This window comes from Actinia tenebrosa, unplaced genomic scaffold, assembly GCF_029948245.1.
Source record: "Actinia tenebrosa isolate PJP-AT-01 unplaced genomic scaffold, QUT_ActTen_1.0 PGA_scaffold16__25_contigs__length_10494907, whole genome shotgun sequence".
Lineage (NCBI taxonomy): Eukaryota > Metazoa > Cnidaria > Anthozoa > Actiniaria > Actiniidae > Actinia > Actinia tenebrosa.
This window is the reverse complement of record NW_028292576.1, coordinates 9,174,342-9,193,000: the sequence shown is the minus strand read 5'-3', so window position 1 is coordinate 9,193,000 and position 18,659 is coordinate 9,174,342. Positions and strand designations below refer to the sequence as shown.

The window sequence follows — 18,659 nt, the reverse complement described above, 5'->3', positions numbered from 1 at the left end:
TTAAGCTAAACGTATCAATAGTTTTTGTTAAAAGGTTTGTCTGGTATGTCAATTGTTTTTATTTTTTGTCTTGTTCATGAATTATCCCTGCTGGTGACTGCTAAGATAACCGTATAAATCTTGTTTTCAAAAACATGTAACCTGCGTTGATCTTGAGTCAGCGGTGTTGCGAAAGAGGTGTTGCGATTTCTCTCTTATTTCCCATTCTTCGCAACACCGCTGACTGCCGAGTGCAATGCAGTCGGCTATAACACGCGCGTTTGCCGTGAACGTTCAACTACTTTAACGATACGACAGCCATCTTGCCAGGGGGCAAAATAAAACAAAAATGACGGGAACCGATATAGAGTTTCGTGTGTTTCTAGTGTTTTTCTTTTATGGGTAAAGGTGATCGATGTGCCGTCTTAATTTAACTTTTTTTTAATTTTCTTGTAGTGAGCTGCTAATATCACTCGACGACATTACTGCAGCAAAGCTTTATTTGCCCCCTGGACGCCCCATATTGCGACCCAAGATTGCCGCCCTATTGTTGAAGTAGTCCATTTTTAACTATTTAGGGTTTAATGAAACTTTCTCGAAGTTATTTAGTGAATCAGATCAGTACACTTTCATTTTTGATTTTTTTTTTTTTCTACACAAATATTTTTGAATATTGTCTCTTGTTTTGGTTTAATAAGATTTTTTAGCAATTGATTAAACATCTACACCATCAATGCTCGAAGAAATAGCCATGCTGTCTGGAGCGCCATTATGGCACTGAATTAATGTCTGAGACATCATTAGGCCAAATTTTTAATAGGGTATTTGCTCGTTCGTGTAATAAGCCTTATGTAGGCTAACTGACTATAAGCCATTTCATTCAATTTTTTTAACTTCTTAGTTTCTTCTTAATGGATTTTTAAAATCTTTCTCCACTCAATTCATAAGTATTAAAGTCTTTTCTAAGACTCTTTCGATACCCTTTATCTGTAACCGACGGAAGCTGGCACCTTTGCTGTTCAGTATGGCGGTAATTGATCACGTGACCTGTCAATGCCATTACTATAACGCGTGGATGCATTCTGTCATAATAACATTTAAATACGCCTCAACTGAATCTAATATTAATATTCACATTCCTTCGTCTCTTTCGTCTTAGAGCTGCTGGCAATCCATATAAGTGTGCGTGGCTTCAAGACAAAAAGACATAACCGAAGCAGGAAGGTCTGACGCTGCTACGAGCTTCAGTGAAGAACAACTGAAATTTAAACGATATACAAGGTAAAATAGATATTTATTTATTCATTACATGCTAAACTAAGGATTCGGACTTAGAATAGACTATAGTTATTCTGCAAAATCATGGCTTTTTTATTAATGCAATCATGTGCATCATCATTGAATTTTACTCCAAAGCATTCCCTGAAGCATTCTAAAATTTAGAACATGAAGCGACAATGCTACTCTTTTAAAAGCCTTTCTCAAAATAAGCCAAAGACAGAGAGAGAACAGGAGAACTGATTGAAAAAGAAAGACGAATTCATCGAAAAAGCCATGAGTTACATTCGCTATTAAGCGGTTTTTTTTTCAGTGTACTTCCTGCCTGTTCATTAGTGTGTATTTCATTTTATTTGTATTAACAAAATAGTAAATAATAGTTATTTGTTTTAACTGAACCAAACTGGCCATGGTAATAGCAAATTTGCGCAACGATAACATAACAAAATGTTCAGCAATTAAACTAATGACAACGAACCTAAAACGATGTCTCAAGCTGCGCACAGAGTCTATATATTTAGATTAGAATTCTCGTGCGTTTTGCCACTTTTACTCAGTGATACTTGTTTGTTCATCAAATCAAGAACCCTGCCCTGCACTAAATAGATAAAAACAAAACAGGGATTTCCTTCAATAAACAACTTTATTTTCAAATTTTATTACCGCGCCTAAAGCTGAGTTCATAATGTATGGAAGAGGGGGAGGGGGGGGAGGTGAAAATCTGAAATGTCCAGAATAATTCTTAACACCCCCCTTAAAGTCATGCAAAAAAATACGATCCCCCCTAAGCAATGCTTGTAGCTTCTTCCAAAAATTGTGCATCCCCCTATTTTTCTGATAAAAATTTGCCCATCCCCCCTTTTCCCTACCAAAATTTTCCCGATCCCTCCCTCAATTTCACCTGCCCCCCTCTGCCATACATTATAAACGCAGCCTAACTTCGCGCATGCAATTGAAACCACCCAAAGTCCACATTCAAAACAAGAAATTATTTGCTTAAGATAAAACGTAGATAGACAATTATTAGAAATATTCAAAAAGTATTGAAGGGATTTTCGTATTTTTAGTATAGGTTTGCCAAAACTTTGATTTCAAATAGTTTTCTCATTGCGTGCAAAAGCTTTGGTTAAGACACCCAAATGTTTTTGATAGGCAGACATACATACTCGATATAGTATTGGCGGTACTACTTAGTTTACCAGACATATACGCGTTTAATAACAGCACTTATCATGTATGATTCGACACATGAATACGAAAGCAGATTACTATTTTTGAATCTATAAGATGCTTTCAGTCTTTCTCTTCAACTAAAATAGTCTTTTTTACCATAACTTGAAAATTTCTTACGAGCTGATTCGCTTAGAACTATTGTCGATTAGAGGCTAGACCTGCTTGTGCTTACCACATCCGTCACGCGCACTGAGCGAGCGGATGAAACGGCTTTTTCAAACTATTTACTTGTCCTTTTGTTCAATTTTTTCGACTTTGTTATGGTCTACGCTGTGCTCGTGGTTCCACTTGTGAGTTTGGATCATTTTTGACGTCATTTCATGTTCGATTACAGTACAGACCCATAGAAAACTGACTTCGATTTTGTTAAATCGAGGACAGCTGAACAGGACATAACAAAACAAACCGATATTGAACGATCAGTACGTTTGCAAAACCTTAAACTAATCCACCATTTGTATCCTGTTTAGAAAACTAATACTCGGATATTTGTTATAAAATTTCAAAACATTGGCCAACGTACGGGCAAATATTTTAGAGTGCAAGCTATATGTTCGCGAAATAGCACAAAAAATAAATAGCACTAATCATGACATCTATTTCTTTTGTTTTCCATTGCTTCATTGGTGATATTTTGTACTAATTAGATAGACTTATTCACGAAAATATAATTTGCACTTCATTCTAAAATAATGGGCTTAAATTTGATCTATTTTACTTGAAAGGAAGCTGACAGTTTAAAAAACAAATGGGAAGCCTGAATGTCGAGTGATTTAGTGATAAAGTTCAAAGGAAGGTCTTATCCAACTCAATTGAAGCAGTTGCATTTAGTATTAATACTGAACGAGCTAGTAGTATCGGATCAAATCTCCATCGTAGGATTAACTCAATTGCTCTTCTTCTTCCTTTATACTAGGAGACAAAACCAAGATTATGAACATTGAAAATTATGAAAATTGTATTGGATGTCTTTCTTTCTTTCTTTCTTTCTTTCTTTCTTCTTTTCAGTTTTCCAAATTCATTTTCTTATTCGTAGACAAATTTCATATATTTTTCTTTTCTCATTATTTTTTATTCTATCAAAGTCAAACGCCCTTGTTTTCTCATTCCATCTGTCTACTAAACTACCTACTACCTTTTATGAATTCTTATCAAGCTTATTTTTTGAAGAGATCTTGGAATTGATAAACGTCTAAAAAATTAAGTTTTGCCCGCCAGAATTGATCAAAACATCAGTTTTTTTTTTGCATTAGCGAAGATATTTTCTTTGATGAACTTATCTATTATCTGACTCTAAACAAAAAGCTTATTTCCCTGATAGCAGTCTTATAAGCCGATAGACCTATTCAGCTTGGCTCAGTGTTGTCCTATTTCTGAAACCACATGACCATTCCCTTGAGCATTGTATAAACAACATACTCATTCAGCTTTGCAAATTCGGTATCAAATCTGTAGGCACTAAAAAACGTTGAAACGCTCACTGGGTTGTTGAAACTATTTCTGTATTTAACTTGAATCAGTCGAAGTACAATAAGAAGAATAAGTTCACAGTAAGGTAAGTTGGGTAATTTGATCGAATGAATCGAGTGAGTCGAGTGAGGTTTCTAAACAAAAACAAACAAAATATTACAAACTAATATGAATATAAGGAAAATAATGCACTAGTTACATACCTGACGGTTAAAAGTCCTACATAAATTTATGATACGAAAAAATAAACGAATAATACTACGGATGATTTTGCACGTGTAAAACAAAACTCGAAAGTAAAAAACTACCCAGCAGGCCTGGGTCTGATTTACCTTTTTTGGTAATTTATGTTAATTCATTGTAACAAAATCAATCAATCAATTCTCGATCATTTAAGGCGGCAGCGAGAGATATGAAACACCCATTTCTTACTTCTCAATCTCTAGCCGATCATTTCTTTTTAAGGCCATTTCCGTCATTTTTGTTTATATTTGTTATTATGAACAATTATTATTATTATTATTCCAAAAACTAACTTTGTGCTTCATGGTTTTTTTTTTAACAGCTAAAAAATTGTCGGACTTAAGAGGATTGAGCCTTCGTGATGTTAATATGCTTTATTAAAAATACACGGGTTATTATGGAAAATCTCGCGCGCTGATTGGTCGAGAAACTCACACTATCACACGATAATCACCTCCAGCGATAATCCAAAATGGCGGCCAGCAGCTTTGTTGCTGTTACCGGAAAAAATGTCTTTTATCTTCTTTTTCTCTTTTTTTTTTTTTTTTTTTTTTGAAAGAATCACCTGTGTATTTATACTAAAACAATTATTTGCCTCAGCCTCAGTGAATTCACTTCGCCTTCGGCGAATAATTGTTAATTAAAAAGCATATTATTAAATACAAATAACATAGACAATATTGAATAAGAGATTTGGAAGTAAACGGAGATTTGAACACATTTTCTCTCCTCGCTGTTTCTTCACTCCTCGGCATATGCTTTTAATAGATTTATTTTTGACAAAAAATAGCAAAAAGTGTGATTGCGAAATAATCGGTTTTTGCATTAGGCTTCTCAAGTAGATGAATCAAACAAATTTAGAACACTAATGAAAGAAAAGTCTAAATTTAGATCGCCTTTTATATTTTTAGCTGAAAAAGGAGACACTGTTTTCTTAAAGTTTTTTTACAGAGTACTTAAGGGCATATTTAGAAAGCCCTTCTCATTGGTGTCTTTTCTACCTAATAATATACGTGACAGAATCGTACTATCTAGACTGAACATGTTCATATGCATGTTTTAATTACTCCTCATAAACAAGTTTATCTTGCATTATCCTACAAATTGTTTTATCGTGCAACCTACATGTTTTTCAATTAAGGGATTCTTAGCACTTTGTTTGATGATAAACGGTTTTGTAATTCGACAGTAGTTAGAGCAGTTTTCGTATGACTGTGAAAAGCGCAGTGTCGTAAGTGTATAGTGCCTTAACCGTGAGTTAGTTTAGATCTTTAATTGGCTGATTTTTTTCTCGCGCAATATGATTGGTCTGGCATTGCCGTGACCTTGGCGTGTCCTTGTCCGCGCCGTGTTTATGCCGTGTTCCGGGTATTTGATTGGATGGAGAATAAATTCTCGTGCAATATAATTGGTCTGGCGTATTCCTTGCCGTGTCACGACCGTGTTCGTGCCGTGAATTTTTCACAGTCATACGAAAACTGCTCTAATGTTAACGCATGCAGGATCGATTGAGATGTTATTAAAAGAGGGTTGGTTACGTCTTAAAGCCAAAAACATCGTTAGATTGAGTTTGCAAGTTGGACCACTTCACAGCAACTGAAAGAGTGAGTTTTTGGATTAGCTTCTCGTTCATGTTTTCTCCCCTCCCCCTCCCCCCGTTTTTCCTTTCCTATTTTTGTTTGGTCGTCTTCTATTTTAAACCAGTCACAAACCATTAAGTTTACATATTTAATTTCTGTGAGTTTTATAAAACTAGTATAAAATTCAAGTGCTCTGCATTTCAGTCAACTCTCATTTCATCTCCCATTTTCATTTCGTATCCTTCTTTCTTCCTTCTCTCTTCCTTCTCTCCATCGCGCACACATACGCACGTACGCTCTAGCAATGCTTATGCTCGCCACTCTTACTCGTAAACTTAAATAAGACAATAATCTCAAGTAAAGATTAATAAATTCCGTTTCCAAACCCTAAAGATTTAGGCAAAATCAAAGAAAGCCCAAGCACTATACTCTTGCACCTTACATGATGAGAAGAAATTTAATTTAATTTAATTTTTATATGTATTATTTATTGTATAGTATAGTAGTAGTATAGTAGGACTTTGTTCACCAATGCGGTTTCTATTATAGCACGTTTGCGAAGCATATTTATCTCGACTGTCAACGGCAAACGGCTGGATACGTGATATATACGAGTGATAAAAAATATCTGTCACCGTCAACAGGAAAGAAAAACGGGTTCTACTTTCGACGTTTATGCGTTAATAAGCTTTATATTTCATAAACAGGCTCTTTTGGGCTGATTAACAAAATATCAAAATTTTTGTAAATTTAAGGAATGCGTATTTGAGATATAACGCCCTGAACGTTGAGAGAGATGATATTTTGATCAGCACAAAAACTAACATTTTCACTAATACCTCAGTCGAAGTAGAATAATTGCTCGAGGTTAGCAGAATTTTGTGAAAAGTTTAAAGCACAAGAGACACGAATGAAACAATAAACGTTTTTTTAGCATGAATGAGAGATAAAGAAAAAAAATTGCGAAAGTAGCAGCCTTGTCGTTTTTCTGCTCTGTCGTCACCGTCACCCATAGAACTGACCCATGACGTCATATGTGTCAACCAACAATTCTTCGATGACGTAGTATGGTCTATATATAGTATATATATGCCAAGGTGTTAAATCATTGATAATTAGTGTGAAAAACACTTGTTATATGTTGCTCGTACCTGCGTCACCTTTTTCTGACGTGGGATGAAAACAATAAAGAGGTAGGAACAATTGAATCTGGTCTAATCTGTTTTACATGAGAAAGAATTCAGTTTCCCAGGGGAAAAAGACTATTGTTGGGCCTTCTGGCTGCCATCACCGTGATGTTAAGATGTGAAATCTCTATAGTGATGAACAAGTAGAAAAAATGTTGAACAGTGCATGTTCATTATCAGATGAGATTGCGGAAGATTTTCTGTTTATTGACCTTTGGAACCATAATTCCTATTTCTCTACCTTGTTTAACATCACTTCGTTAGACGTAGTCGTAAACCAGGATGAAACATGCGACGAACCTTTCACGAGAAAGCACTTTTTTCTCTAAGGTGACAATTGGAACATTCGAGCTTTGGAAACTTGCTTCCGTTTATTTTATAACAAAATTTCCAACTTAGCTTTTGTACCTGGAAGTCATATACAAACACAGATTGATAAATAATGTATAAAAACGCTTGGTTTTATAGGGCAACAAAGAAATTTTTTTTTGTTCAATTGTAGTAAATGTTTTTGGTAATTAAAAACATAACTACACAATGAAGATTGTTTTTCTTTCAAAATAAACAAGGCGAGCAGTCTCCGGCGTGCGAGGAGCGCAGCGTGCAAATAACAGGATATTAGAAAAAAACGTCGAGCAGAAAAAAAATCTTATAAAACATCCGGACTTGATTGAAAAAAACTCTTGAATCTTGAGATTATTTTCCACCGATATACTTCGATTAAGAGGTAATTTTCACTCAAGGAAACTGGCAAAAGTGTTCGAAGGATTGATTGCTTGAAGAGTTTTTGAAGTGTTTCTTAAAGCATAATTCTATCATTCAAGTATAAGTCTTTAAAAATGAATTGAAGGATATCCAGTTGAATTGAGAAGCTGTCCCAGAGTCAACACAAAATTTGCTCTTAACAAAAAGAAGAAGAAGAAAAAAAAAAAAAAAAAAAAAAAAAAGAAGAAGAAAAGAAAAACAGGATCTCATAGAGACTTTGATATCTTATAGATATCTCGGATAAGCGGTAAGGTAGTCAATAATTCTGTTTCTTTCCAAAGTATCGTGTGATTTTATAAGGCATTGTAGTTGAGTTCCAAAAAGTGGAAATGATTCAAATTCACGCGTTTTTTTTTTTTTTTTTTTTTTTTAAGCTTCGATTTATTATGTGTTTTGTTCTTCGTCCGGTTTTTTAACTATCTAGTACTAAAGCTCATTAAGAATTTTATCTCTTTATTATTATTCAAAAGTATCGTGTGATTTCAAAAGGCATTGTAGTTGAGTTGTAAACGGTGAGCGGAAAGATTCAAATTCACGCGAATTTTTTTTGTTTTGTTTTTGTTGTTGAGCTTCGATTCATTGTGTTTTGCTCTTCGTCCGGTTTTTTAACTACTGATCTAACCAAAACTCGTTAAGAATTTTATCTCTTTATTGTTCGTTTAATTTCCTTAAACCAAATTAAAAAGAAGACAAGAATAAGATCAAGGAAGAGATAACTTACAAAGACGCTGATACGTCAATACAAAAAACGACGCCAAGACGGCCGAACGCTGAATTGCATTCATTTGAAGGAAGGGTCGATAGAGCCAAACACCCCTTATTTAGCGAGAAAAAAGCTTGAGAAAATAAAGAGACCGCTGAAGTTAACATGGTGAGTTTTGCAAATGATTTAAATTGTCGAGATTGGTTAAAATATTAAATACTTCCCACATTGAATATTAACGATTTTGAACATCTAAATATACAAGTGAATAATACATGATATCTCCCCATTTATCGTTTAACGAAGGTAAAATTTTCGTATTTGATTGATTGAAAAATCATTTATCGAAAAAATTAGGAAATTATTTTCAGTTTACCATTGTCCTAAGGCACAAAACAGTCCGGATTTTCCCACGATATCAATAATTGGATGTGAATTGAAAATATGTTTTCTGTTTGGTTTTATCTGAAGGGCGTTTTAGATGAATCATATTTTTTGGACTTCAGTAGATAGTCGTAGTCAACTTCAAAATGGCTTTGTCCTGAATAAGATTCATGTAATTATCTGAAAGCACTACAAGGAGGGAAAACTTTAATAGTGCAAGGTGTGAGCAAATATGTGAGTTTTTGCAAGATATTTTCTCGTTTTGAAGATAGAGCAATTCAAAAACTCTAGAAAATTCACAATAAATACACTATAAAAGCAAACAAGTTAATGGGAGTTAAAGAAATATGGCTAACTCAACACTCGACTCACATGTCAATGTCGAGTTCAGGACTAAATTACACCAGAGAATAGAGGCGAGTGCACTTATCCTACATGAAATTTAGTTCAATTAAGTTCAATTCATTTTAATTTATTTCCCTGATTAGAAGTCTTTCGTTATGTTTCATCAGCCATCAACGACCCAGACAACAAGCGAGGTGCTAAATAATCAATTTTGTCAGCTTTTTTTCCGTTCATTTTCAAAGCAATTTCTTATTATGTTATGTTACTAAAACTACACAAATGAATATAGAAGTATGGAGTTATTCAGAGATAAAGTATTTAGATCCATTCAGCTTGTCTACTTATCAGAAACCATACGTTTGAGTGTCTGCAGAAAAATGAACTTCTGGTATCTGGCCTATTTTTTTCTTTCAAGTCAAATCCACACAAAAATAAAAAACCAGGCCTAGTTTGAAAAATTGTAATTTAGGATAACGACAGCAGAAAAAGTTCGGCGTGTACACGCAAGTAGTACTGGCTTATGTTGCGGTTACGATAAAGGTCTAAGTGAAAACTCCCCGATTATTCGTGTTTAGATTCTCATGATTTCTTTGCTTTTGAAATAACTAATTATAGATAAACTTCTCTTTTGAAAAAAAAGGGCCCATAGAGATATTTATTGCTGTTTGTAGTCGACGAAACTATCGGCCAGGACCGTAACCAGAACTTTTACAGGGAGGGTGCACATCGAATAAAATCGGACCATTGATCGTTTCTTTTAAGAAAGCAGAACCAAAAAAAAAAAAAAAAAGAAAACAAAAACAACAAAAACAACAACAACAAAAACAAAGGTAACCGAAAGAAAGCAGAACCAAAAAGGAAAAAAAAAAGGAGATGGATGAGTGAACTTGAAGCTTTTATGGGGGGGGGGGGGAACACGTGCACCCTGTGCTCCCCCCTACTTACGGCCCTGCAATCAATGTCAACACTCAATCTTTCTTTTTTTAAAACGTGAAATAAAATTCTACCCCCAAGGGTTTGAAAAGTACTCAAGTTTATTCCAATAGGTTTTCTAGTTCCTTGCTCTTCAACCTTTCGAAATTATAGATGAGCTATTTTATAGCAATTATTTCTCAAGAACTAATAGGCTATGAGTAAATAGCCTATGATCATGAGGCTGAAGGCCGAATGGGCTATTGACTCATAGGCCATAGGACGAGAGGACTAATTGTTTTAGTCAAATCCAACTAGTCGTCAGATATTTAGGTGCAAATAATTCAAGTCTTGAATTAAAGTTAAATTCTATTTTTTGACTCTCAAAGCCGGCACTTTTTTCTACAGGCTGTTACCTATAGTCTGCTAGTAGATTATCCAATCAGAACGCAGCATTGATGATACACCGCTAGTTGGATTTTAAAACTAGTTATTTACATACATACATACATAGTACATAAACTTTATTTCCACACGATAAGTAATTAAAGCTTACGCTTATAGGGTCGTGCATCTTAATCAACTTAGTATATAAAGTACATGAATATTCTTTTTAGATCATTGTGCGCTGAAGAGCAACTACCGTTATCAGATGCAGATGTTATTTTTTTCTTTCCAAAGTGAATGCGGGTCGACGACACGGTTCAAGCATCTTCTTTGAAGTACAAAAATTGTTGTCTATAGTATATAAAGTACATGAATATTCTCTTCAAATCATTGTGCGCTGAAGAGCAACTACCGTTATCAGACAGATGTTTTTTTTTTTCTTCCATAGTGAATGCGGGTAGACACGGTTCAAGCATCTTCTTTGAAGTAAGAAAATTGTTGTCCATACATTTGAGGTAAGTTTTTAGTGTAGCAGAAATTTATACAAATAGGTATTGAATATCTTCAAGGAAAACTGGTGTAATTTTCTATACTGTTTTTAATTTCGGTATCAATTTATATATTATATGTATCATAATATTTCGGTATTGACTGATATTTACTCGTTGGTAACACCTTTTTCAAAAAACAAACAAACAAACAAACAAAAAACGTCATCGACAAAGGCACTAAGGCCCATTTTCTTGACGAAAATAAGAAGCAGAAACACAAGTCATTCCAGCTATTCTTGGATCTTGGAATGACCTATCTCCTATGTCCTATCGCTTATCGCCTAATGCCTTTTGCCTTTGCGATGACAACATGACGTTTATTTAAATAGGTGTATACCTTATTACTTTGGCCACAATGGTTTTGAGTATTATTTCCTTCTTTAAAAAAAACGGCTTGATAATATATATATATAAAATTTAAAGTAGATACCAACTAACGAGGTTGACAGGTGTGCGATTCATCTGATATATCCAGGTCAAAAAAGAGTACATCTTGTGTCTCAAGATTCAAACTATTCTGCTCTCTCTATATGATATATAATGAAGCTATTCATGTTCTTAATAAGCCTGAAGCGAGAAGACGTTTTACCCCCCTCTAGGCCATAATCTTTTTCACATTGCTTTTGTTCTTTAATTATGACCATTGTTCCTGTATTCTCTAAGGAATCATAAATCTTAATATGAAAGAATTTAAAAAGCCATTATGGTATATAGTCGGGGGTAAAACGTCATCTCGCTTCAGGCTTATTTATCTACGTACCTCTAACATACTATCATCAACCTATTTACCAAGTAAGCTATTTTGTGTCTCATCTTATTATTTTTTATTAATGGAAGTATTATGATTATCCGGGTGGATGTAGTCCTGAGAAGGACTGTTTGATGTGACTGACTATTCGACAACCTGAGCCGAAGTCTTCTTCAGAGTCAAGTGAAGATTAAAGTCAGACTAACTATGAAGATGACCCATTCAGACTGTTCTATAGAATTATTATTTTTATGGCGCAGAATTATAATCTTAGCTTCTTGATTATTTTTCACTAAGGTCTTGAACTCAACTGGTTTTTTGTTTTGTTTTGTTTTGTTTGTTTGTTGTTTTGTTTTGTTTTGTTTTGTTTTTTGTTTTTATTTTCGTTTTGTTTTCATGTACACGTCTGGAAATTAGTGCTATCTCGAACCGAAACGAGAGTGACGGAGACTTTATTTCTGTGTTTAGAGTTTTCTCTGGCCGTAAGGCTTCGATCGGTCTCAAACAGCCAAACCTTATTTGAAAGATTGAAAGTGTCTGTGTGTTGCCCCCCCCCCCCCCCCCCCCAAAGGACTCTTAAAAAACTCTTAATAACCTGACAAAAACAGCTAAGCGCTTGTAAAACCAAAAACCCGGCCCCCCCCCCAAAGGACTCTTAAAAAACTCTTAATAACCTGACAAAAACAGCTAAGCGCTTGTAAAACCAAAAACCCGGATATCATTCACTTGCAATTTCTTCATACTATACCTCTTCTATATTGTTGTAATATTCTATTCAATATTGAACTTTGAACTCAAAACACACACTGGTAAATATCGAGTGCATGCGATGGAGAGCCTGCTTCAAAGTCTAAAAGGTTCATTTGAGGACCTTAATTTCTCCAAGAAACTTCTAGAATGTTTTTACGCATAAATACTTAATAAATGCTTAACTGATATAAAAAATGTATCGTTTCCACTTCAAACTGTCAAAGTGTTCACAAGTCGAATCGAGTCAACAGCAAACAGATGATTTGGAATCTAGGAGCGCGATGCATTGTTTATCACAGCGAAATTTTCCAAGTTCGGTCAACTCTTGCCTTGAGGAGCGAAATCCTCGGTGAAAAATACTGATAACTGAAGACATGGCTGTAATATACCTTTCCCGAATTCACTTGACTGGTCACGAAACAATGGTTTCAAGTAGAGGTTGAACTTGATGAATAAAAGAATCAAGTCCAGTCTCGACTTCATTCCATCGTTTCGTGGTCATTCAATCAAATTCGGGAAAGTTCTATTAACTGTCGCTATAGACCCCTTGCACTGAGACCTGAGAGGAATTCTTCTGGGGCAAAACAAGGGCTTTTTTCTGCATAAGAAAAGACGGCGCATTGTTTTGTCCCCCAGAACAATTCCTCTCGGGACTCAGTGCAAGGGGCCTATTACGAAATATGGAACCTTAAAAGTATCTTGGATGCGCTTTTTTTCTCGATGGAATTTGTGACATTTCTTTCGTATTTTCATGATAGCCTCGCATTCATTACAATTTTAAGAAGGGTTCATTACGGACATTTTGTATGTCATTTTTAGTTTGTCTTTTATAGATGTAAAACAAGAATAAAACTGTTCATTGATTATGTCTCTGCTCAATTGGGTTGTTATCGACGTACAAAGTTACCAAGAAACAAACTTCTAGAACGTTCGAGTGCCCTAGGGCATCTTGCATCGACGTCCTTTACTTTATTATCAATATCGAGAGGGCACACCGATTAGATGAAGGTTGTAGAGATAGTATCATTCAAGTCCCTGATTTGTTTTTTTGAGGTTTTTCGGGGAACACTTCCCGTTGCTTGGTTACTTCGAAACAAGGAAGGTTCTAGATTTGAGAAAGAAAGGAGTTATTTTATAACTTTCGGATGCTGGATTAGTATGACGCACGTCTCGATTGCTTGTGGACGGCGGTGGGATTGCAGTTATACGTTTGCCCAAAAGTAATAGCATAAGAAACATTAAACTGGCTTATACTTTTTTTCCTAAGTAAACGCCATTCAAAATGGCTGCCACTTCTTTCACAAAGTCCATAATGCTTTGCTTCACGGGGGAGGGGGAGGGGGTGCGGGTAACGTAACCAATTTACCAATCAAAATACTGTTCCAAATTGAAGCGTTCTTCGATTGAATATATATACTGTACCTGCTTTTATCTACAAAATACTGATTATCATTAATTAATTGTACGTTAATTTTAATTTTACGCGTACAAAACATCAAGAGGTTTGCTTTTACAGAAAATGTATTGACTTACGAAAATAATTGTTGTTTGATAAAAATTTGACACGATTTTAATAGACCCTTTGCCAAAATGGCAGCCGAAAATTGAAATGAGTCAAATTGAAAAACCAATACGAGCACTGGAAGGAGCACCTTCACTTTAGTAAACCTACAAAGATTCATTATGTTAGAAGTTATATCGGTCAAGAAAACCTTAGTTGACAAGTGACACATTTACAGACGTTTGTGTGTCTGAGGGTATAGCGTCTACCTACAAACGTCTGTAAATTTGTCACGGCTTGATCCAATCCAGTATCATACTATTTGGCACCAGAGTAGAATGATTTGAGAGTTTAAATCTTAGCTCCTTAGTCTTAGAGAGAGCTGAAGCACTTTGACCTAAAGGAGCTCAATTTGGAGAACAGAACTGACAAAAGAATTTCATTCTCCTTTAAAATTGAAACCCTAGGCCTATTGTTAGGTCCTCCAAATAGATCGTTCTCTCAAGGTGGCGCGCGCATTCAAAATTAAGGAACTTGACGGGCCACGATACCAGAACATGAACTTTATCATGAAAATTATCATACATTTCTATGAATTTTTTTTCTATAAGAATTCATAAAATTGATTATTCTTCTCTTTAAATATAAAACTGGCTTCTCGGATTTTACTGAATTTGTGTTTTTCAATTTTGCCCGTCAAGTTGGATGCGCACGCAACCTTGAGAAAACGGTCTATTGAGCAGCATTCCCGACGTGCTGCAAGGGGTCTATAGACATATTTACCTTGGATGTATAATAGTTTTCCCATTACAGACCACACGCGTCATTCTCTTGACAATAAAATTCTTTGTTTGAGATGTATCCATATTCATGTGTCTTCTCATGCGCAACTGTTAAATAAAAAATGATAATCTAGGAAATGACACGTGGGCTGAAATGGGAGAGCATTACCCCAAGGGTAAAGGGGTATATTTTCATTTTCCCAAAGTTAAAAGGAAAATTGGTTAGGGCTCGTAGGTGCAAAGGAGTGTGGAGCCGACGCAATAAGCAGGCGATTTCAGCCCCAGAATCCTATGCGTGACCATGAAGTCGTTGACACTCTTCTGTTGAACTTGGGAAGCGTCTTCTTGTTTTTTTTCTTTTCTTTTTTTGCAGTTCAAGCCCACATATCCCTAACCTCTTCAACTGAAGTTGTTTTGTTAACCATAAGATTATAAAACTCGACTCTCGTGCTTATCGAGACAAAATGAGTTATTTTCTTCACCTTTTACGTACTAACTAAACTCTACTTACTTAAAAACAATTAGTGTTGTCGCATTGACAGTCTTTTTTTGTATATACGAGTAAAATAAAACCTGGCTAAAATGATCATGATTGGCTGTTGCTAATAGTTCTATAAGAGGTTTAAGTCCATTACGTTACAATACCTAAAATATTCGGAATCCCGAGTTCTAATTGTCGTTTTTCTGTTCTATTACAGGATGAAATGTTCCGGTACACTTCTAGTGTTACTCTAGATCTTAAGTGTCTATAAAGAACCAAATAAACAGCTCTTCTAGGATAATATCTGCCTCGAATGAGAAGGTATCCAAATCAAAGTGCTTGCGATTACTCTGTGCTACGCGCGGACCTTGAAGACACTGAGCTATAGCAGTCGACTAGACATGAAAGTATGTTCTGTGTCGTCGGGTTGAAAAAGAACGACTTAAAAAATAGAGATAGCTGAAGAGCAAGTTTTTGCTACTCGTATTAAGTTGATGTAAACTAAACCATTTTAGCATACCAAGAGAAAGAGCTTTTTAGAAGACACAATACTTATCTCGTTCGATTAGCCAAGAAAATATTTCGAGGTCACTTAAAGATTATCAATAATTGATGTTTGACGTTGGAGGTCTTTAACTCGGTCTCACTGACTAAACTAAGAAACAGATAAGAATACTGTCTCATTGAAGAAGTACTTTAAACCTTGAATAATTCTCTGCTATAGCGGCCGATAAATCCTCCGACTTAACCGCCTTCAGCACCATGGAAACCATGGAAAGCAAGATCGTCAAGACAATTGCAAGTGCACTCGTCACATTCTTTGCCATATTGGGGAATCTCCTCGTCATTGCCGCCGTGTTGCTCATCCCGAGGATGAAGACCGTCACGAATTACCTGATCGTCAACATGGCGGTAGCAGACTTGCTATACATCTTAGTCATCATGCCACCGTTCTTCGTTGAGATTTTCGAGCTCTATACCTGGGCGATGGAGAATTACGGTCGAGGCGTGTACTTTTGTAAAATTGTCAATTTTGGTCAATACTTTCTGGCTACCGTGTCTGTCCTGACCCTAGCAGCTATTGCTGCAGATCGCTTCTTTGCCATCGTACTCCCACTTCGAAAAGTCTTCACAAAGCAAGTATTCTATTATATAGTTCCAGTTATTTGGGTAATCGCGTCCGCAGTTGCAGCACCAGTGTTGTATGCCTTTAAGATTAAGGAGACGGAAGATGGCTACCTATCATGTGAACAAGACTGGGCTCCCGCCTTTGACGACCTCCGAGCGTCTCTTATCTACAGTGGTATACTTTTTGCAGTAGTATACTGCATTCCATTTCTGGCAATCACCGTCATGTACGCGATTATTTGCAGGAGACTTTGGAAGCGAAAAATATTAAACACCCGTCATAAAAGACAGTATCAAAAAGCCATCGAGTCTCGCAAGAAGGTCGTCAAGATGCTCATCACAGTTGTAATAGCGTTTGTCATCTGCTGGCTTCCAGTTCAAGTTATAACATTCATATGGGAAACAAACCCACACATCGAATTTCCTTACTCGTTATTATTCGTCTGTATGTTCCTTATGAGGGCGCATGCTTGCACAAGCCCTTTTGTTTATGCTATTTTTAGCGAGAACTATCGCCGTGGATTTAAGGTGGCTCTTACCAGCTGTTGCTATGGAAGGAAGTTTAGTTTGAGCACACAACCTTCGTTGCTAAGGTCAACGAACATGACCATGTCAAGTCGTCGCAGTTATCAACTGAAGGTGATATCCCGAGAATTGAGCCCCAATGAAGAAGATGATAACTGTGAGAAGAAAACAATCACGAATTGTCTTTTAAAAAATGGTAATCAAGCTACTACCATAATGGACGACTCATAAATCCGAGTCCAGTAATGAAACTGATCTAAGTTGAGCACGGTTAACTCACACATGAAACAACCTCTGGGCTGATCTAAGTCAGGGCATGGCTAACTCAACAGATTGAACCCTGAAACAACCTCTGGGCTGATCTAAGTCAGGGCATGGCTAACTCACAGATGGAACCCTGAAACAACCTCTGGGCTGATCTAAGTCAGAGCATGGCTAACTCACACATCAAACTCTGAAACAACCTCTGTGCTGATCAAATTCAGGGCACGCTTAAATCACACATGGAACCTTGAAACTGCCTCTGGGGTGATCAAAGTCAGGGAATTGGCAACTCATGACTGATTGAACCCCTCTGTTTCCTATAGCGCATGCGCACTTATAATATAGTTATTCTACGTTTCTGGTGATCTGACTTTAAGAGGTTTTGAATATCATAACATTACGTTATGTATCTTGGCATAGTAATGAAAAAATAGACCTTATTGCATATAGACAACCACTGGATATGAGCAATCGCGAGCTTTGATTGGCTGCTCTACTAATAGGTTATCAGCTCATGTACATTAGTAGAAAAAGTCCAAAATGGCTGACCGATTTGCCCAACTTTCTGAGGAGGCTATAAAGACTCCACTTGAGAACAAAACAGCAAAAAATGTTTGGTTATTGTTATTGGTTAATGTTTTCAATAATAATATTATTATTATTATTATTATTATTATTATTGTTTTCCCGTTTAAGACTAAATGTACGCACAGACGGTACAACATTGCACGCAGCAGGACTGATTCAGCGCGTGTTTACCCCTGAAACTTGTTGCATGCAACAATCTGAAGTTGAATGGCGCTCTACTCTTGCAACATTGCGCGCAACAAATTTCATCGTGTGAACATGGTTGCAACATTGCGTGCAAAATTTCGAAAATTCCAGCCAATCGGCTTGCACCAAATTCATAACCGCTGACCAAATTTCTTAACTTAGCAGGCTGACACAAGCGATGTTGCGTGATTTTGTTGCAACGAATCAATGTTGTGTGCAACGTTGCACCGTGTGTCCACACCTTAAGATTCTTTAATCGAGTTGCCATATTGCTTACTATCAATCACGTGACTTTTTGGAGTTGGCTGGGGGGCAAACAAGCGGTTGACTGGGGGGCAACTAGCGGATGCTAAGTCAAAACATATCAAAATAAGTCCTCAAACTATTGTATTTGACTATTTTCACGACATCAAACCAGAAAACAAGAGATTAAAACAACCTCCAGGCTTCTACAAGCCATCAAAAAAGAGCTATTACCGGAAGTGACGTCTATTGATAGAAACCTATATGTGTCTTCTCGTGTGCAATTGTTAAACAAGGAAATAATTCTCTAGGTAATGACACTTGGACAAAATGGGAATGATAATGTATATTATTTGATGTAAATATGCATGCTTATAGCATTTGGATATAACAATAATATGTGAATGAAACTATGGCCTAAGAAATTCACCTTTCTCTAGGGGGTT

The 18,659-nt window shown here is 36.0% G+C and overlaps 1 protein-coding gene across 4 annotated transcripts in view; it reads left to right on the top strand.

Annotated features, from left to right (window-relative positions):
- LOC116289437 (RYamide receptor-like) overlaps window positions 1-18,623 on the top strand; it is a 33,306-nt gene extending 14,683 nt beyond the window's left edge. Inside the window, exons 1-4 of one of the 4 annotated variants that reach the window (XM_089031148.1) lie at window positions 7,916-7,982; window positions 10,697-10,801; window positions 10,915-10,981; window positions 15,497-18,623. In XM_089031148.1, the coding sequence (XP_088887274.1) occupies window positions 16,042-17,163 (1,122 nt within the window). In that variant the 5' untranslated portion in view covers window positions 7,916-7,982; window positions 10,697-10,801; window positions 10,915-10,981; window positions 15,497-16,041 and the 3' untranslated portion in view covers window positions 17,164-18,623. Of the gene's footprint in view, window positions 1-1,138; window positions 1,261-5,597; window positions 5,808-7,913; window positions 7,983-10,696; window positions 10,802-10,914; window positions 10,982-15,496 lie in introns of those variants that run through there. The other 3 variants (XM_031696376.2, XM_031696378.2, XM_089031147.1) reach the window with 3 other exon arrangements.
- Window positions 18,624-18,659: the final 36 nt, after the last annotated feature.